The following is a 21,286-nucleotide window of genomic DNA, read 5'->3' on the forward strand; positions in this document are numbered from 1 at the left end:
AAGCATGTTTTCTTGCTCAGACTCAACCTGTTTTCTGTTGTAATGTCCTACATGGACATTGTACGCTTGTTCTGAAGATCGATGCTCAATCTATGGTCAGTCCCATCATCCACAAATGCTGATGTGTTGTGTGTCAAGGTGGTGATCGTATACGGTGATGCGCCAACAATACATAGCTGTAAAATTGGCTCAACGGGCTTCGTTTCATCACAGTCATGTTTTGCCTCCACAATCTGCCGTAAGCGTTGGCTCTGTTCAAGAAGACACTGAACCATCAATGCTGTCGCCCTTAGACAGAACACTCCATGAGAGACACCATTGGGAAGCCCCGTTGCCAAGCAGAAGCATCGCGATGTCGCGCAATGCGTAGCTGTATTCACAGTTCAAACAGAGGTTGGCAGGCTTCTGTAGTGTTCCACTCCATGGTGTAATTACTCAGCACAAATACGCTTCTCGAAGCGGGCCAGCCTCGTCTCGGTCACGGCTACGCTGAGTTGCTTGCACCAAAACGAAGGACCTTTGTCGTTGTTAAACGAGAATTGCACCGGAATGTATCGGATTGATTGCATCCAGATTGCGTTGAACGGTACAACACTGCAAGCGGTCAGAACATTTTGACAAATGTGGACAAACGGAATTGCGGAATCACGCTACCTGAATCAGCTAGCAATCCTCGTTCCTAAAAGAAACGCGGGCATATTGCACATTGTCTAGCGAGGAGAAGGATATGGCTTGAATCGAGCAAATGGTTCATTTGCAAGCCTCTGACTGCTTCATGTTACGCATCGTTCATCGAGTGAGAGCAATTGTGCAATGTTGGATACCACTTACGGAAATAATTATCCATTCATTGAGTATTGTTGTCAATGAATTGGAAAAACATTCATTGAGTATTGCTACCAGGTTTCTGTTTATTCCCTTCCCTCTTCGCCTAATGCTTCGCATTCTCTGACATCTCGACAAAACGACAATCACTTGAAAAAATATCATGGTTAGAATGCGGCAGAACCTGCTTCAGTACTATCAGACTACTGTCGCATTCTTCCATGAGAGTTGAATCTTTGGAAGCTACCAGTTGAGTGTGCTCTTACGGATGGGATTTTCTCACCGAAAGACGGGGACGTAATTAAAAACGGGAGGGGGGGGGGGGGGGCGGTGAGATAGCACAATGGGCTTGTTCCTCTGATATTTTTTGACATTGTTGACACGCTTTTGAGAAGAAGTTTGTGGCATCGCACGTAATATTCATAGAAAGGTTGAAGTCATGCTCACTACTTGAAGAAGGTTTTAATGCGACTTAGCCGTAATGTGCACGCGTTCACCTTACCTTTTGAGGATGAACACGAGGCAGCAGATGGGTGCTTGTATTTGCGAAAGGTGTTTTCATAGATGTTTCATAGCTTCCGAAAATTTCATGTACCAATGTTGCATTCCTGTTTTGGTTCAAAGACAGATCATTTGCCACAGAAGATCAAGCATCTATTTGGCCACAGCACTTGCCTGTCATGGCGAACACCGCGGTACCCACAAATGGTGACGCTTTGAGGCCGCTCCAGAAATCTGCGGAAAGGCAGCGCTTTTAAGTGGCTGGTGAGTTCTTGCCTGACAGAAGTAATGCCAGCCACCGGAGTGTGAGCAGAGTTTTCATTAAATGACGTGACGCCAATCTTCCAGGACCGTCTAAATAAGATGGCGTTATTATGCCAGCAATCGAACAATGTAGACAGATGTGTATCCAGAGGGTGGGTGGGAGAAGGCACGGTGCAGTGCCACCCACCCTCTTTGGCCACCCATGAGGTTTTGATGCCTTTCCTTGACACCGAAATGTCATGGTGAGGATGCACCCAAACCTTCATTTCTGATCCATTTAAACCTCGTTTCCAAGAAACACCAAATTCCAGGGTTGCCGCTAAGAGACCCAAAGCTACGTTTTCGAGAGGCATCAGGGGCACAGGGGCACACGAAATCCTGGATCGGATCATTGGGCAAAGAAGCATTAATACCATAGTTCAGACACCACATCCTTTATTTTCAAGAGCCAAACGATGGTCCATTCCAGAGAGGACTTCGGAAGGCCACAAACCCTTATTCTCAAGGGGCAGAACAATATCGTGCCTCCCAGCCCGAATGATATCCTGGGACAGTCCCAAAGGCGGTTTGCACCAGACATTTATTTTAAAGCACCATAATTGTTTATTTTCAGCAGGCACCAAGTCCAAAGGGGTCATTTTAAAGGCTTCACCATCTTCATTATCGAAGAACACCTAAATCGGGGCAACATAACGCCTGTGTCTCCACCCTGACGAAGTCGTAGATCAGCTGTTTCGTCGAAGAGGAATCCCATGATTGCTTGGGGCCCTCCGACAACCTTTGATTGTTGTCCATTTGGGCGACGATCAAAGGTCCAATCGCAGCGTCCCAACGGCAAGCCGAGGGGGTGGGGGGGGGGGGGGCATGTGATGAGCCCTCAGCCGGAAGACAATACCGAGCAGTCGGTCCCGCGCCGGTTTTGGCGTTGGCGTCCCTTTCCCACGTCGAGGCAAGGCAGGGCAAATGTTAATCCGAAAGGTCGTGCCTTGATGAGGCTCTGGCGCTGATCAGGCGCTCACAGTGCTCAACAAGGGACGACTCACCAGCACCAAGTCCAAAGCCTGCCATGAGCACATTTTCCGGAAGGGGACAAGAACGGGAGGACCTCGAATGTCGGAAGGCCTCTCGTGTTGATCAGGACCTTCTTGATAATGGCAGGAGGCATGACAAGTGATGATGCAACGGTTCGCACTCCCAGTCAGGCAGCGACCTGTGCGAATCAGCGGTTGCGTTACCGAACAAGGAACCTCCGTACGGTTTCAAGCAGGGGGATGCTGATAAGCCAAAGTTGTGTCTCGGCCCCATTTATTGAGCTCCCTGTGTCGGTAGGGATCCTTTTGTGTCAGTGACATGACCCTGCGTCGATCCTGCGTCAGATGCCCAGGTCAGAGGCCTGCCGCATCAGGGATGGGACCGCTGTATGATGCATCCCTCTGAGGGCCTCCGGATCGACCAGGGCATTCCGGCCCCCGTATCGCCAGAATATCTGATGCTAGGTACCCCGCGCTTAGGCGAAAGAGTTCTTCACCTCCTGATTAGAAAAGCTCATCTGTGCAATTTTCTGGCTGGCTCTCTGAGCGGGATCAGTAATAACAGCATCATGAGGAATCGAGGTTGCGCCACGGTGTCATGAGTCTGTGGTTCCCTACATGCTAAAACAATATGGGAGACGTAGGCATTCCGTTCGTACGTCCGAAGGCAATGCGTAAGTAAAACATAACGCATAACGTATTACGCATAGTATGTAAGACAAGATCTATGTTTTGCAGGCTACTACTACGATATGCTACAACTATCTTAAATTCGAATGCACCACGGGTTTACGTACCGGATTACCGTGTACCCAAAACACTTCATTCTAATCTCTCAAGCCCATAACGTTTACACATCGCTTGTGCCACATTCCTCAAGTGGAATGCAAGCGATTTTCGAATCTTTCAAAATGCCCAAAACATGCCTACCACAGGATGTGAATATTTCCACGTTCAGGACACAACACGTTTTAGACATTCCAGGCAGCAGGCCGTGTGTTTTACTTCACCCTCACATTGATATTCAAGTCATGACATGTCACTTCATTGGCAATACGAATTAGACATTGTGTACAAGTAATGGTTTTTGCGTTTCACCATTCACCGCAGGCTTTACTTGTCCACAGTGCCCGTCCTTTCGCGAGGTTGAGAAGCAGGCGGCGCCATATAGCCGCCGTATAGCCGTAGACAGATCGCTAGTTTGGTTTCATTGTGCGTAGCTTATTCCCTATTGTGTTATATAAGCGTAGTTGTATGTTACCAAATTGTGAGTGCCAGATGAGCTTAGATTGTCTTTAGTTTACTCATCTTCACTGATACGGTATCGGAGGCAGGTTCCACATTGTGAAGGCCCAGCCCAAACGTAGTGGGGACGCATCCTAATATTGCGGGGCCTAGCCCAACTGTTGGGACCAGTTCAAAATTGGGGTTATGCCCCCTCCCCCCCCCCCAGACATGCAATGTTGCACCCCAGCCTCGGGACATCTTAAACCATCTGGGCCCACCGGCGTGTCTGCCACTCCTTGTGGCTCCCACCGATCGTTCGACAACAGCCTCTAAGCGTCAGTGGTTGGAGCATTGGACGTGCTGGATCTCAGGCGTCAGTCGGCCCGTCCCGGGACCCGGCAGGTAACACACAGTCGGCCGCAGACAGTACCTGGCCCTGGGCGCTGCTGTTGAACGATCGGCAGAGGTCACGGACAGTCGGCTCACCCCACACGGAGTCGGCGGGCATGTAGATTAGCCCCGGATGGTGTGTTCAATGTCCCGAAGCGTCAGCCGTGAGAGAACGCGCGCTGGGAGGTCGCCTCCCCGCGGGCGGGTATAAGAGTGGTGTCGGGTGTCGGCATCACCACACACACACACCTGCACCTCACCCCGAGCTCAGTCCAACCGCAGCTTCGTCATGTCTCGAGCAGTCATCTTCGGCCTGACGCTGGCCCTCTTGGTGGCCCTCTGCCTGGCGCAGACGGCAGACCAGGGCCTGCTCAGTGGCTTCGGCCTCGGCTACTCTGGCTACGGACGCTACGGACGGCTGGGCGAACTTGGACTGGACGGCCGCCTCAGAGGGTACACTGGACGGTACATGCTGATTTCTGCTGTCCAGTTTGGAGCGGTGTTGGTATAGAAAACGATTGTTCTTGTTCCCGGTTTGTACCTGCCGAGTGTATGACCTCCAGCCAAGTGCTGCGGGCACCTAGAAGGGAAACGGCTTCATTTTGCGCAGCATTTTTGCTTTCAAGTCTCTAAGATGCCGAAACTCTAGCTACCAACTAACATTGAACTGAGATCCGGTGTGCGTAAGTTTGAATGCACATTGACTGTTTTCTTGAGCTCACATGATGAGATGTAGCTGCTATGTCGGGTTAATGGGTTTCAGTTAATGGCTATGTAAAATTTTATGGCAATATGGACTTGGCAGTTTCTGGGCGTTATCGCTGACAACCATTTAGATGTACTTTTGCAGAAGCTTAGTACAAGATAAATCATACAAACGTTCTATTCTCGTCCTCTATCCTTTCTTGCATCAAAATGATGTGATGCGAGGTGTAACAATTCAGCACATTGCCATCTCCTGTCATGTTTTCTGTTATGTGATGCCCGTTAATGTTTGTCATAGTGTCATGTGATGCCCATATTTCACTCAAGTGGTCTTCTTTGTTGTTAAGTGCTGAAGGTGCGCACGTGAATCTCAATGATGAGGGAATTGTGGACATCAATAGATCAATAGGTTAACATGTACCGGTTGGTAAGGGTTTTACCTTATTCGTGGCCAGCTGTTCGGTCTCAGTTTACGTTGACTTTTTTTTGTAGCTCGGTTACTCTGATGCCATGTAAAATTGTTTTGTCACTCTGTTCCAGCTAAGGCTACCGATAGCTTATTGTAACCAGCAGACACCGCTTACGAAAACGTCGGCACTCTGCCTGACTGCGCGGTTCATTGGCAGATTCGCCGGCCCGCTGGGCGGGTACTCCAGCTCGGGCCGTAGCTTCAACAACTACTGGAACGGCTACGACGGTCGCTACGGCGGAACGGCCACCTATCCGGAGAGCTACGGCAGCTACGGCGGCAACGGCTTCGGCGTCTACTACTAGAAGCTCGTCTTCCTGCTCAGACTAGATCTGTTTCTGTTATTATATTCTAAATGTGCGTTATAGTTTTTCTGAAGATCTAGTTTCAATTTCTAGTCAATCCAATCGTCAACAAAAGCTGATTTGTTGGTTGGGTCAAGCTGACAGCTGTTTACAGTGATGCACCAATGATACACAGCTGTAAAACTGGCTACGATCTGCTTATCGCCGACAGGTTTTGTTTCCTTTCAATACGAATGAGATGCCACCTATCATTCGTCTCCCACTCGTCTCAAAGGCCTATTCGACTCCGACGTAGTCTGAACGGACGAAAAGGAATGACCGTGATAATGAACGGGATCCCGACATATGGAAGGGTCCTTATAGCCCAAATGGCACCTCTGAAACACGGAGACACGTCCTAAAGGCAAGAAGAACCGTAACATTCTAAACAATAAGAGAGTGCGTCAAACCCTGGTGGTGGCGCCCGAGGGCTCAGAGACCGCCGCTGACGCTCAGAGGATTACAAAACCGGGTGACGAAGGGCGTGCTGTTCGCAAACGTGCTCGCCTTCCCCACCCCCAAAGAAAAATCGCCAGATTTGGCTCACTCGATACAGTCAATTCAAAAAGACGATTTACACAATTCGTAACAATTCTGCCGGGCATGAAACAACGTGTGTACGTTACCACCAAGGTGCATTCAATTGTTTTCAAGAAGGGAGCACGACTTTAACCTTTGTATGAAAAATTACGTGCGACACCACAATCTTCTGCTCAAAACCATGTCAACAACGTTCAGAAATCGCAGAGGAACAAGCCTACTGTGCTAACTCTTCCACGCCCCGCTTAAGTACGCCCCCGTCTTTCAGTGAATACTAAAATCACGTCCGTAATAGCACACCTAACTGGTAACTTCCCAAGATTCGACACTCATGGCAGAACGCGGCGGTGGTCTGGTAGTACTGAAGCAGGTTCCGCCGCATTCTACCGATGATATTTTCTTCAAGGGCTATCGCTTTGACGAGATGTCAGAGAATGTGAAGCATTAGGCGAAGACGGAAGGGAATACGCAGACAACCTAGTAGCAATGTTCAATGAATGCTTTTCCACTTCATTGGCAACAAGACTCAATGAATGGGAAATTATTTCCGTAGATGCCATCCAAAATTACGTGCTTTGCTTCCACTCCATGAATGATGTGACGAGACATGCAGCGGTCATAGGCTTGCGAATTAGCCATTAGCTCGAACCAAGCCTCACCCTTCTCCTCGCTAGGCAGTGTGCAATATGCATTGGTCCCTTTTAGGTGCGAGCATTGCTGGCTGATTTAGGTATTGCAATTCCGCGATTCCGTTTGTGCACACTTCTCAAGATGTTCCAGCCGCTTACACTGTTGCACCGTTCAACGCAATCTGCGTGCAACCCATCAGGTACACTCCTGTACAACTCTCATTTGACAACGAAGAACGGGTCCTTCGTTTTGCTGCAAGCAACTCAGCATAGCCGTGACTGCGATGAGCCTGGCCCGCTTTGAGAAGCCCGTTTGCCATGCATAATTACATGGGAAAGTGAAACACTACAGAAGCCTGCCAACCTATGAATGAACCATGAATAAGGTTGTCTGTTTGCGCGACATCGCGATGCTTCTGCTTGACAACGGGGCTTCCCACTGGCGTCCTCTCATGAAGTGTTCTGTCTTAAGGGCGACAGCATTGGTGGTTCAGTGTCCTCTTGAACAGAGCCAACGCTTACGGCGGCATGTGGAGGCAAAACACTACTTGTGATGGAACGAGGTCAGTTCAGTCAGTTTCACAGCTGTGTATTATTGGCGCATCACCGTAACTGATTGGCAGCTTGCCACACAACAAATCAGCTGCCCATTTAGGTCATTACAGCAGAAAACAGATTGAGTCTCGGCAAGAAAACGTGCTTCTGGTAGTATACGCCAAAGCCATTGCCGCCGTAGCTGCCGCAGCTCTCCGGATAAGTGGCCGTACCGCCGTAGCGACCGTCGTAGCCGTTCCAGTAGTTGTTGTAGCTACGGCCCGAGCTGGAGTACCCGACCAGGGGACCGGCGCATCTGCCAATGAGCCGCACAGTCAGGAACAGTGCCGACGCTCTCGTGAGAAGTACCCCTGCGATGAAGTCTTCTCTGATTAGCGAGTCCCTAGGCTCGAATAAACCTCCAGAGCAGGCCTCCTCAGAGTAGGTGCGAACACAGCAACAAAGATGACTGGATGTCAGAGCAGAATCAGGCGAAACTGCTAACCACTGATAACGCAGATACGTTGTAGTCTGTGGAATTGTGCGCCATTTATCCATAATTGGCCATATTCTCGTCATACTAAAGCGCACATACTGACGTCCAGCTGCCGGCAGCGAACGTAACCATATAAAAGAGAGCAGGTAATCACGCTCCTGAACAGTCTATACGATGATGAATACAAAAACGCAAAATTGTTATACTTTGCAAGGTGTGACTGTGATATATAATACGACTGTGTTGAACAGTATAATTGGTGGCAAGTGCAAAATATGTGTGCTGTGTGATGAGCCTTTACGCCAATACTAAAGTTAAATTGTATGACAGACCAAGACTTATGCCGCTTGTAAATTTCTAGCAATTTAGATCCCAATTAACCTAACCACCTACATACACCATTTAAAAGTAACGTTTCATGCCTGAAGATACTGAAACAAACATCACGATAACATGATGGTATGATGATGGCATGCTGACAGACATGATGAAACAAACCCACTTGTAGCTAGTGATATACTATAACAATGGAAAAGGCTGCTTTGGGCCTAGGCGTATGAACGTTAGGGCGGCTATTTCAGCTCGTAACACCACATAAATGTGGAACATTTCCTTTAAGCCAAGCTTACGAGCTAAACGTCATCATCAAAAGCTCAAGAAAGTGGAGTATCTGTCGAGATTCTCTTAGATATATATGAGTTTTAGATCCCGCCTCTTCTCTGCCTGTATACGAGATTGTGAAATTCAACCAAGTGATTTCTATGGTAAAGTTCATTGCGGGCGTTACCTGTCCGATGTGAACTCCGGTGCTGACGTCACGAAATAAAACTAAAACTAATGGCATCTAAACCACTATCAATTCCAATACCTTAGTCACTTATTTTGATACTTAGCACATTATATGACTCCTCCACTCGATAGGACTTTTCAAAACACCAATACTCGATGTGCTAGAGCCATTTTTGGTCAGCATGGCTGAGATTCAAATGGTTCCAAGTTGCAGATTGCCGTCATGAAATTGGCTGCAAGTTAGCTGCTCACTATATTCATAGCGCGGGCAGACTAAGTCAACTTTGTGTGATGTCAGCACCGCTCCGACCCCTGCTGATCGTTCGACAAGAGTGCCCAGAAACAGCGAATATATCATGGGACACACAGAGTCTGTGCCAGTTCCCAGCATCCGGCAGGGAGCACACAGTTGACCGCAGATAGTACCTGATCATGGGCACTGCTGTCGAGCGATCGGCAGAGGTCACGGACAGTCGGCTCACCCGAGGCGTCGGCCGTGAGAGAACGCGCGCTGGGAGGTCGGCTCCCCGTGGGCGGGTATAAGAGCGGTGTCGGGTGTCGGCATCACCACACACATACCTGCACCTCACGTCGAGCTCAGTCCAACCGCAGCTCCGTCATGTCTCGAGCAGTCGTCTTCGGCCTGACGCTGGCCCTCCTGGTGGCCCTCTGCCTGGCGCAGACGGCAGACCAGGGCCTGCTCAGTGGCTTCGGCCTCGGCTACTCTGGCTACGGACGGTACGGACGGCTGGGCGGACTCGGACCGGACGGCCGCCTCAGAGGGTACGTCGGATTGTACGTGCTGGTTTTTGTCGTCCAGTTATAAGCTTGCCTGGCATAAAATACTATTTTTGTCGATCCAGCTTTGGGTCTGTCAAGTGCTTGACCTCCAGCCGAGCGCATGCGGCACATAGAATGAAAACGGCTCCATTTTACTTGTTGGGTTCACTTCGAAGCTGCCAAGAGCCCGAATTTCTAAATAATAAATGACAAGAGAAAGCATTACAGTTAATGAGCAGCTTAAATTGCCATCGGTTGTAGTTTCACTACGTCCAACTCACATCTAGAGATCGTGTCAGAATGGCAACACGAACGTAAAACTCACTTAGGTTAAGCGGCGAAATGTAATGGACACGTACCTAGACAAAAGAAAACGTGGACTCGAGACCCAGTGCAGATGCATCCGAAAGCATGTCGACAGTGTTCTAGAGCTTTAATGGTGAAATGTAGCTCATGTTTTGCTAGTGGGTTTCATTAAGTGACTGTGTTAAGTGCTATGGAAATATGTGCTTGTGAGGTCGCTGATATGGGCGGTATTCCTGATAAGACTTTTAGGTACAAGTATTTCTAGGCCAAACTCAAAATACACCGAACAATCTACTGAACTTGCCATCTGTCAAATTGTGCATCATAATGATATTATGCGAGACATAACAAGTCAGCATATGTGTGTTCCGTCATGTTTTGTCATGTGATGCCTGTTAATGCTTGTAATGTCATTATGTGAGGCCTGTTAATGCCTGTTATGGAGTGACGTGATCCCCATATCTCATTCAAATGGACGTATTCGATGTTATGAGCTGGAGGTGAGCGTACTGAGTTCATGAGGAGTAAAGTATTACGTGGATGATGAGTAAATTATGAAAATTGGTAGATCAATAGCGTAACCATGTAATGTCGATGAGGTTTACACATAATTAGCGGTCAGTTGTTTCGTCTGAGTTGACTTTTTGGTTTCTTTAGCTCTGTCACTCTGTAATCATGGAAAACTGCTTTGTCCCCCTGTTCCATCTAGCGACACCATTCACTTATTGCATCCAGTAGATACCACCTACGAGAACCCCGGCACTGTTCTTGACTGTGCGGCTCATTGGTAGGTTCGCCGGCCCGCTGGGCGGGTACTCCAGCTCGGGCCGTAGCTACAACAACTACTGGAACGGCTACGACGGTCGCTACGGTGGTACGGCCACTTATCCGGAGAGTTACGGCAGCTACGGCGGCAACGGCTTCGGTGGCTTCTACTAGAAGCACGTTATCCGGCCCAGATTTCATCTGTTTTCTGTTGTTATTTCTTAATGTACTTTATATGCTTGTTCTCAACATCCATTTTCAACTTCTACTCAACCCAATCGACAAATTCATATTTGTTGTGTGGGTCAAGCTGACAATCGTCTACAGTGATGCGCCAATAATACGAAGCTGTAAAACTGGCTGCGATTTTTTTTATCACAGACACGTTCCGCCCTCTATAGAGGTCGCCTCCCATTCGCCTCTCACTCGGTTCAAAGACGACTCTCCCGTCCTGATTGCGAGAAGAAATGGCGTGAAAGGGTTCCTCCCTTCTTAAAGGGAAGAGTTAAAAGGTTAAGTGAGAGTTCTACATTTGTATGAGGTCTTGAACTGAAGTCGCTTTTTAAAGGTCGTTCGGTGCAGTTCATAGCCCCGCCATTCTTAAAACATAAACTCCCATAGTTTCTGAGCCACATGCCCGCGAAGATATGCAAACTATTTCGGGGAGACTGTTTCAACGTTAACCAGGCATCCATGACGCCATAATAACGTCATCCAAAACTTGCCATTCCATTGGTCACACGGATATCAAGACAAAGAAAAAGAATTGTCGTGCCGTTCATATCTGGCGTTCGTGAGCACAACTTTCAGATATAGCAGCCGTCAACTGGCTTTCAATCGGTGATGCGCAAGGTACGATGACATAATCAAACAATCACGCATTGAAGAGCATTTTTGCTAAACAGAGAAGTTGTACTGTCTGGAGCAGTCTTTTCCACTTCAAAGTATACCAATAGTTGCAAGTAAGCCTGTTTCATAATACTGATGCTTGCTTCGATATCTTTAAATGTGGAGCATTCCCTTTAGGCGGTATGACTGAGAAACGGTGCAGGTTTTTTCCCCACGGTGCTGAGTGTGATTTCCCGCGGTGCCTGCTTTTCCTGCTAGGGTAGAGGCTGGCGACGCCATACATCCTCAGCTGCTGACTGTGTCGTGAAGTATCAATGCATTCACTAGAGTAGGTGCCCCTGGACGGCTCAGCAGCTGCTCAGTCAAGGGGCAGTCATGGGGCTGGCACCGTCACGGACATCGAATGGCAGAGACAGCCGGCATTGGTCGGCATGGCAAGGTCTGTTCATCGCAGACTCCCGAGTTTCGTTCAAAGGGGGTAAAGTGCAGGATGGATCTTGCGAAACAGCACCGAGTGCACACATTTTGATCCGTCAATGACCGTTCCAGTCAGACTAATGCGACGGCACATAGTGGAAGCCTCCTCAGGTAAGATTTCTTTTACCCCCTTCTTTTACCCCTTTCAAGCGCTGATCCCACGAATTCACCTAAGCCTTGAAGGCCTTTAGTTCATGGATCGATGGCTGTAACTCGGTAGGACTGATCCATATGATTCGATCATACTGTTCGCAAGTAGCTGCACCTCAACATTGGTGCATTAATTCGGAAGAAATCCGCTATGCAAGGAGACATCGCTTTGCAAACACAAACGGCATTGCCTTGTTTTTTTTAGGCCTGCGAGTAGGATGAAAAAGTAAGCATACTAATGTGTCATTCCTAAACTGATCATACGAATGCGTTGGAAGTGCACGTATTCAAGGCAATGTGGCAATGAAACAACATTTCAGCACTTTACTACATAAAACAGGATGAACACGATAGGATACACCTGAAAAACATTACGGTACGTTGCTGTTTTTGGGGAGGAGAGTGAGCCGTCCCATACTGTTACTGCATGCATGTTAAATACTCACCAGGACCATGATATTGGGAAAAATGCATTCCTACATATGATGATGTATTCCGACTTTGGGAGCCCCGAGATACCTCGTTAGAGCGCAAGCATTTAGGGGAAGTGTAATGCTTTGACGTTTTTGCCGCAAAGCAAAGAATCGTGGATGCTTAAGACGAAGCTTATGAGAGAGCGGCCCACCCAAGGATGGTTTTCACAATCGATTGGAGGGGGTCTCAGCCAAAAAGATTGACGTCACCTTCCTCCAAAGCCCGATTTCAACCCGGATTTCGGGCACTTGAATTACAATGGCTATTCATTGTCATTTGCTTCCTCGATATCAGAGTTTAAGAAATTGTATTTCGTGGATTTAGAATCGTTTTCCTGCAGAGGAATGACTTCCCACTTCAAGTAAATGAGAGCCGCCTGTTTGTGAAAACTTATGCGAGGGTGTAATTCATCGAACAACATCTTAGTAAACCTTAGTAAGGGACCACTGGTGAATACTGCTGTCGCTGATCGTGTTGGGTAACCATCATTGTCAGATTATGCGACACATACGCTTTCTACTGTTGGGAAAAGCATGCGTTTTATCATGGCCACACTACTTTAAAAAGCTGCCACATTTTTCAGGTAATTGTTCTTCATTCTAATCCAGGCGGCATAATTTGAAAAACTTGTCAAACATTTGCGGACTGGCTTACCATATGAAGGAGTAAGCATGATAAAAACGTGTTGTACCTACAGGATGTTATCTGGTACGCAATCTACATAGTACTTATAGTGATGTGTTTAGGTGCGTACTACCTAGCATTCCAACAGTTAAGCCTATTGTTCTGTACTTTTTTGGCCCACTATTCCTCTTTGCTCATATGCATTGAGGGGGCTCAGAGGAGCGTGGGAGGACTCAAATCATCGTATGGGGCCTCAGACCCCCGAAAGTGTATAAAGTGGCCCAGCTCGGCTCACCACTTGCTAATGGACTGAGCCACTGGCAAGAACGGTAAATAGGAGTTTCTCAATTTTCTGTGAGCTCATCGAAGTGAAAGACACCACTTTGTGACAGGAGACAGCTGCGCTTCCCTCCCACAGAATTGTGGCGGCGCATGTGTGTGTAGCTACGCAGTACCAGTGTCTTATCATGCGTGTTTGCGGCGTGTTCGCAGTACGCCGTACGCGTGCGCATCCGTAGCGTTGATGAAATGCAAGTTTCCTTTCGTCTGTATGATTTAACACCTGCGTCGAGCCCCGCCGACACCATTCCAGCTGCACTATGTGATGCAGTGATTCCGCTGCGTAGCTCTGTCTTTGTCGACATTCAACCAATAGGACACGACAAGCTCAGCAAAACAAAGGCTGACAATGAGGAGCAGATTTCTGGCCTGTATTTATACGCGCACGGCTCCGGCTGCTCAGTATGTCAGTGTGTCGGTGTATCAGGAGTCACAATGACAACATTCTTGGTGGTCGTTCTTCTGGGTGTGGCCGCAGCCAAGCCGCCTCCGTCTCTGCTACGAAGACCACCGCCTTCCGTCCAGGATGTCAAGTCTCTGGAGCCCGTGCCGTTTGACCCTGGGATGGAAGTCGCACGCACTACTCTGTCTTGTGGTGCCCATACTCTGGCTACAGGAACATACACGATCACATCACCGAACCACCCTTCCAACTACGAAAACAACTACGACTGCCTCTACAGCCTCACGGCGGGTTCAGGTGCTGAAACTCTATCCATCAGCTGTTCTGCGTTCAACATTGAGTCTCACAGCTCCTGTGGATGGGATTGGCTGCGAGTGAACGGAAACAAGTTTTGTGGTACCCAAGGTCCCTCTGTCTCCAACAGCGGGGCCCTAAGCATTGACTTCCATGCCGACTACTCTGTAGTCAGGAGCGGGTTCTCCTGCACCATCACAGCTGGGCCCACGTCCTCCTCCGACTCCCTGACCTGTGGTGCCCACGCTCTGGCGGTGGGTACCTACACGATCACATCACCTAACCACCCTTCCAACTACGAAAACAACTATAACTGCCTCTACAGCCTCACGGCGGGTTCAGGTGCTGAAACTCTATCCATCAGCTGTTCTGCCTTCAATATCGAGTCTCACAGCTCCTGTGGATGGGACTGGCTGCGAGTGAACGGAAACAAGTTTTGTGGTACCCAAGGTCCCTCTGTCTCCAACAGCGGGGCCCTAAGCATTGACTTCCATGCCGACTACTCTGTAGTCAGGAGCGGGTTCTCCTGCACCATCACAGCTGGGCCCACGTCCTCCTCCAACTCCCTGACCTGTGGTGCCCACGCTCTGGCGGTGGGTACCTACACGATCACATCACCTAACCACCCTTCCAACTACGAAAACAACTATGACTGCCTCTACAGCCTCACGGCGGGTTCGGGTGCTGAAACTCTATCCATCAGCTGTTCTGCGTTCAACATTGAGTCTCACAGCTCCTGTGGATGGGATTGGCTGCGGGTGAACGGAAACAAGTTTTGTGGTACCCAAGGTCCCTCTGTCTCCAACAGCGGGGCCCTAAGCATTGACTTCCATGCCGACTACTCTGTAGTCAGGAGCGGGTACTCCTGCACCATCACAGCCGAGTCCGGATCGGGCGTCACGACTCAGCCCCCCTCGGGCAGCTGCAGCTGCGGCGTGGCCAACCGCGCCTCCCGGGTGGTCGGCGGCGTCGAGACCGAGGTCAACGAGTACCCGTGGCAGGCGGGCCTGGTCAGCCCCGGCGGGACCCGCACCTGGTGCGGCGGCAGCCTCATCAACGACCGGTACGTGGTGACGGCGGCCCACTGCACCAGTGGCAACACCGCGTCGCAGATCCAGGTGCTGCTGGGCGACCACCGCATCAGCGTCACCGACGGTGAGTCGCGTCACACCCTCAGTCACATCATCGATCACCCGTCCTACGTGACGCACAGCCAGGGTTACGACATCTCCCTGCTGAAGCTGTCCAGTCCGGTGACGTTCAACAGCCGGCGGGCGACCGTGTGCCTGCCGACCGCCGGCCAGACGTACGCCGGTGCCACGGCCATCGCCACCGGCTTCGGCCGGCTCGGCGCCTCGCGGCCGCAGGCTACGGAGCTGCAGGAGGTCGAGCTGCCAGTCCGCTCCGAAGCTCAGTGCAGGGCCGTGTGGAGCTTCGTCACTGAAACCATGATCTGCGCCGGCGGCCTGCCTGCCGGCGGCAAATCCGTCTGCATGGGCGACAGCGGCGGTCCGCTCGTCACGCTGGAGAACAGCAAGTACGCCCTGATCGGCGTCGTCTCGTTCGGCCGGCCGTGCGCCGTGGCGAACACACCCGACGTCTTCGCCAGGGTTACAGCGGTGCTGTCCTGGATCCAGAGCAGCACGACCGACGCTACCTACTGCAGCTAGAGTACGGTGGTCCGCCCGACCGCCGGCCACCCTGGATCCAGAGCAACACGGCCGACGCCACCTACTGCAGCTAGAGTACGGTGGTCCGCCCGCCCGCCAACCTGAGCTGACGGGAATCTTTGAACCTGTACTCGATTGCCGTGCATTTCGTCTGGAGCAAGTGTGGGTCATAGTTTTGAGTTCTGTCGGTTTGTAAGAGCCATTTTGTTGCACTGTAACATTCACCATTCTTTTTTATTTCATGTCACAAATCTGTGTTGACAGGTTTGCTTGCTTGCTTGGCTCGCTTGTTGGGATTGGGACAAATTAGTATAACCTGTAACTCTGGCGCACCTGCCTATACCTATGTATAACCTGTACCTATGGCGTCTCCCCACGTTGACTTGGCAAGCATAAAATCATTAAGTACGTAATATATCGAAACATCAAGGTGGACTACATGTTTTGCGAAGAAACGAAACCTTCGGAGGTCATTTTCACCTAGATCCAACGATGCAGCTCAGTTGCCAATCTCCACGTTGACAAATGAAACCATACACATAAATCTAGTAAGCACAAGCACGTTAGAACAACACCATACGCTCGCCAGCACGCCATTATTGTGTATTATGCATGATGCAGTTGCAAGCCGTGCGAACAGTTTGGATTGACGTCAGTTTGACTGACGTGCATTGAGCCACAGTTGCCAATGGCCTAATTCCTCTCTCTCTCCTCTCTCTCTCTCTCTCGCTCTCTCTCTCTCTCTCTCTCTCTCCTCTCTCTCTCTCTCTCTCTCTCTCTCTCTCTCTCTCTCTCTCTCTCTCTTCTCTCTCTCGCTCTCTCCTTCTCTCTCTCTCTCTCTCTCTCTCTCTCTCTCTCTCTCTCTCTCTCTCTCTCTCTCTCTCTCTTCTCTCTCTCTCTCTCTTTCTCTCTCTCTCTCTTCTCTTCTCTTCTCTCTCTCTCTCTCTCTCTCTCTCTCTCTCTCTCTCTCTCTCTCTCTCTCTCTCTCTCTCTCTTCTCTCTCTCCTCTCCTCTCTCTCTACTCTCCTCTTCTCTCTCTCTCTCCTCTCTCTTCTTCTCTCTCTCTCTCTCTCTCTCTCTCTCTCTCTCTCTCTCTCTCTCTCTCTCTCTCTCTCTCTCTCTCTCTCTCTCTCTCTCTCTCTCTCTCTCTCTCTCTCTCTCTCTCTCTCTCTCTCTCTCTCTCTCTCTCTCTCCTCTCTCTCTCTCTCTCTCTCTCTCTCTCTCTCTCTCTCTCTCTCTCTCTCTCTCTCTCTCTCTCTCTCTCTCTCTCTCTCTCTCTCTCTCTCTCTCTCTCTCTCTCTCTCTCTCTCTCCTCTCTCTCTCTCTCTCTCTCTCTCTCCTCTCTCTCTCTCTCTCTCTCTCTCTCTCTCTCTCTCTCTCTCTCTCTCTCTCTCTCTCTCTCTCCTCTCTCTCTCTCTCTCTCTCTCTCTCTCTCTCTCTCTCTCTCTCTCTCTCTCTCTCTCTCTCTCTCTCTCTCTCTTCTCTCTCTCTCTCTCTCCTCTCTCTCTCTCTCTCTCTCTCTCTCTCTCTCTCTCTCTCTCTCTCTCTCTCTCTCTCTCTCTCTCTCTCTCTCTCTCTCTCTCTCTCTCTCTCTCTCTCTCTCTCTCTCTCTCTCTCTCTCTCAACAGTTTTCGATAGGCGGACAGAGCCATTTTTGAATCTCGCGCCCAACCATAGCGTAGCTCGTAGGTAAAAATACACAAAGTCACAGCCTATGAAGCCTTTGTCACTGGGCATACCACGCTTACACGCTGCTGTTGCCAACTGGCCGAGATGATGGCATGCAATGTGCTGTAAAGAAGGTACGATTCTGTGAAAAGATATGTTTGCTGGCTTCGAGGAAGCGGCATTCCTCGAAGCTGGGAGGGGAGGTGGAGATAGCCATTTGGATTACTTCTTTCCAGTTAACACCCATAGGGCAAATGTTAAATTTTTAGCAAGTTGTTTGGGTCTCAGTCCCTGCCTTTCTCTCTGGTTCACTCTCCCCCCCCCCCCCCCCCGCTCTCTACTCTTCGGGGATCGCCGCACAGCTCATGAGCAATTGGCTGATCCTTTGGGAGGAAGCCAGCTATTAAACGCTCACTTTATCGCCCTTTTTTGAATTCAGATATGTTGATGGTTTTACGACCTCGTCTCCCTAGTAAAAATTGGTGGTGCTGCCCCTGTCGACAGCGCTGCAATTGGGTTATCAGCTCCTAGTAGAACACACTTGCCCGGTTAGCATATCCATTTTATTCCGTCGACTGCCATGCAGCGTTCCCTTTGCCGACGTCGGATCAGGCGCATGGGAATTTGCAATGTTACGACATCAAATTTTGAATGATGATGATGTTGGTTTATAGGCGTATTGTGGCCATTCCGCTCGTGCCATCCAGTAAGACATGAACTCACGCGCTTGGTTTGCCGCGGTGGACTCGGCGGCAGAGTCATTTTAGCCTCATAAACTGCGGGAAGCAAGCGTTGGTCACTTTGCACGAAGACGGAGGCGAAAGCGCAAAATATCCGCGGCATGTGTCACCCCTTACCAAGTCCATGACATGCATAAAAGGGAGCGCCCCACCTTTGGAGGATATTTCAAAAACATACTCCGGTGAAACCTCAGGACTAGTTACGTCTGATGATAGCACTGGGCATTGTCATTGTACCACCGTCAAGATGTAATAGCAACATTAATTATGATTTCTTCCGAGTCCAAGCTACGCTGTTAACGTTTTGTAACAGCAGTACGCCTCCGCCATTTCCGCAGTACGCTTCTCTGTCGCGACCACCGTCGTCATGACAACGACAGCGAGCGCATCTGCTGGTGCGAAGAAAGGAACGTTTGTAATCGGCTCGGCGGGAAGGGGCCTATTACCGAGCAACACATTGGTTGAAGTTTGAACCAGTGCGTCACATGGCCATGCGATATTCCCATTCTCAAAGCCAACGTGCGCCTCAAAAAGACCCACTGCGGTTAAAAGCCATAGGGAAAATATCAAAGCCATAGTATAACGTTTCGTCAAATTCATGGGACAATAGATTCATGTTTGCATATTTATTTGTCTAGAGTGTTTCAAGCTTTCGTAGCATTTATTACACAAACATTTTGATGCAGTGGTATGTTGCAAACATTACAGAACACACACGTTGGAAAAACCAAGGTAAATGTTACGGCGTAAATGTTACGGCGAGTATTCCTTCCATAATGGTCAGCAGGAAGTCAAATCGGATTTCTCTCGCGGGTCGGCTACTTCAAATCGAAATTCTGAGTTAATCATACGCATTTCGAGAAAACTGATATTGCTGATCAAATCGTACGTGTCTGGTGTAACAAGTAAAAAGTGCAACAGGGATGAGATGTTCTCTTTAATATGTACGCTATCATACGTTAACAGTAAACAAATTCGGGTGGACACACAAGTAAGAGCATGCAATGATATTTTGCTGCACGCAAAAAAAAACTCGTTCACGCCTGCGACGCACTGCACTCGGTTTTTAAGAAGCAGTTTTTGGTCGTGTCCCTCCCCCCTACTGACTGCGCATAAAAGTAAGCCATACATCTGGAGTTATCGCAAAGATCAGGATGGCATGACAGTGTTAGCGAATGTCACCGATCCATAGCGTATGTGACACACCTTCCTATCACAGATGAGGGATGGATGAGGTCCGTGACAGAATGTGAAACTACACATCTGGCCTGGTGTTAACAAGAACGCAACATTACTTCTACTGCGATCAGCGCCACACGACAAAACTGATATTTCGAACACGTATACAGGTCATTGGAATTTGTTTCCAAAACAACCGTCCTTAGTTATACGCCAAGCACGGCAAGTCGAGAAAATGACACGAATGCACTTGTGAAGTATAATTTGTGTCGTGTGGCAATAAGCCCGTGTAAAAATTTTCGCAGGGGAAGTAATGTTGTATAGAAACAATGGCTTTAACGATGCTGTAAAGTAATGGCTTTAGAAGTAATGATGTTTTGAAGCGGAAATAATGGAGGACATAGGTCTTTGAAGCCTGATTTCGGTCATTTATCACTAATGTCGCGTAAGAATATTTGTAGAAGAAGAAAGTAATGTTGTGTTTGAAAGGTACGTTTCACGTTTCAAGATATCGAAGCAAAAATCAGGTATGATGAATTAAGCACACTTTAACTATTGGTACACTATTAGATAGAAAAGACCATTCTAGACAACACAATTTTTCTGTTAAGTACATATGCTCACCGAAACGTCATCGCTTAATTGCGTCGTCGTGCCTTGCACAACACTGATGGGGTCCAATTGACGGTTATTATGTCTGGAAACTGTGCCCACGAATGCTAGATATAAACGACTCGATCATGATATTTTTATTGGCCTTGATTGTCGCATGACTAACAAAATGTCAGGATCTGAATGGCTTTATTACGACGTCATATATACCAATGTGACGTTGAAAATACTTCCCGGAAATAAAACGCCCCATCTTCACGGGCGTGTAACTCAGAAACTGCAGCGGGTTGGGTCTTGAGAAGAGCAGTGCTGTGAGCTGCACTGAATGATCTTCAATATGGCTACTTGAGTTCAAAATCTCAAACAGATGTGGAACACTCCCTTTAAAGAATAACTGTCTATGTAAGTAAGATTTTGCATTAGAAGTTAGACCGGGCATCAGTTTTTGAGGCATTAATTTTGTCCTTAAGCACCAATTCCCCATAAATTTAATGTCAGGAGACATGTTGTCGCGTATGAGGTATAACTGAATAAGTTTTTTACCAGAGGTATTGACCGGTATAGGCTTCAGCGTATAGGCTTTTGTAAGTTTTGTCGCGTAGCACTAATTTGGCAAATGGGTATTGACAGTAGAAGTTATGTCGTAGCATTCTTGCCAGTATGAGGTTTTGCTGTAGCAATGATGCCATAAAACCCTATGCAGAAACCATGCATCACCGCGACTCTGATCTCTGCCTGAAACACTTCCAAGACCTGGTCGGGCGAAAGCTACCGTCAAATCCATCGTTTCACAGGCGGAAGGGATTTCGGGATTTACTAGAGAGGCATTCGGCAGTCGTATGTGGGGATCATTCCCTCAAGTTAACGTTTTAAGATAGCCCTTGGTTACCTTTGTTTTTGCCACGGTCATGCCTAGTCCTCAAGTGTATCCTGACCACTCCCACCTCTGGGAACAATCCGTTGGGCCACCACTAATGTCCTTGTATGTTTTTTGGAGATCGAGATAGCGTCTTCAGGCGAGCAGCTCGAAACCAGGCGATGCGCTTAGAGGCAGGGTGCGTGCATGATTTCGTAATGACGAAGCACAGCTGGCAAAATTTCACTGAAATCCCATTGAAGAGACGGTGGCGCGAGCCATTTGTTGTATTACAAATGGCATTACAAATGATTAATCCAGTCATCCGTTCTTGTTTGTTCCGTTTCTGAACATTT

At 48.8% G+C, this 21,286-nt stretch overlaps 2 protein-coding genes across 2 annotated transcripts; both read left to right on the top strand.

The window, feature by feature from the left end:
• The first annotated feature begins 9,363 nt into the window (after positions 1-9,363).
• On the top strand, positions 9,364-10,769 carry LOC119102097 (neuropeptide-like protein 31). Its single transcript, XM_037225460.1, has 2 exons — positions 9,364-9,527; positions 10,622-10,769. Exons 1-2 carry the CDS (start codon positions 9,364-9,366, stop codon positions 10,767-10,769), a joined length of 312 nt encoding a protein of 103 aa, XP_037081355.1.
• A 3,169-nt stretch (positions 10,770-13,938) lies between these two features.
• On the top strand, positions 13,939-15,875 carry LOC119102098 (venom serine protease 34-like). Its single transcript, XM_037225462.1, has 2 exons — positions 13,939-14,737; positions 15,077-15,875. Exons 1-2 carry the CDS (start codon positions 13,944-13,946, stop codon positions 15,873-15,875), a joined length of 1,593 nt encoding a protein of 530 aa, XP_037081357.1. The 5' UTR covers positions 13,939-13,943.
• Positions 15,876-21,286: the final 5,411 nt, after the last annotated feature.

Source organism: Pollicipes pollicipes, unplaced genomic scaffold, assembly GCF_011947565.3.
Source record: "Pollicipes pollicipes isolate AB1234 unplaced genomic scaffold, Ppol_2.1 Scaffold_5591;HRSCAF=6616_pilon_pilon_pilon, whole genome shotgun sequence".
In the NCBI taxonomy this organism is placed as follows: domain Eukaryota; kingdom Metazoa; phylum Arthropoda; class Thecostraca; order Pollicipedomorpha; family Pollicipedidae; genus Pollicipes; species Pollicipes pollicipes.

What these genes read in the sequence shown, in the direction of transcription:
- LOC119102097 (XM_037225460.1), top strand. Translation starts at nt 9,364, where the DNA reads ATGTCTCGAGCAGTCGTCTTCGGCCTGACGCTGGCCCTCCTGGTGGCC. An exon ending in CCGGACGGCCGCCTCAGAGG is followed by an intron (nt 9,528 to 10,621) that starts GTACGTCGGATT and finishes GCTCATTGGTAG; the next exon opens with GTTCGCCGGCCCGCTGGGCG.
- LOC119102098 (XM_037225462.1), top strand. Translation starts at nt 13,944, where the DNA reads ATGACAACATTCTTGGTGGTCGTTCTTCTGGGTGTGGCCGCAGCCAAG. An exon ending in AGGAGCGGGTTCTCCTGCAC is followed by an intron (nt 14,738 to 15,076) that starts CATCACAGCTGG and finishes GTACTCCTGCAC; the next exon opens with CATCACAGCCGAGTCCGGAT.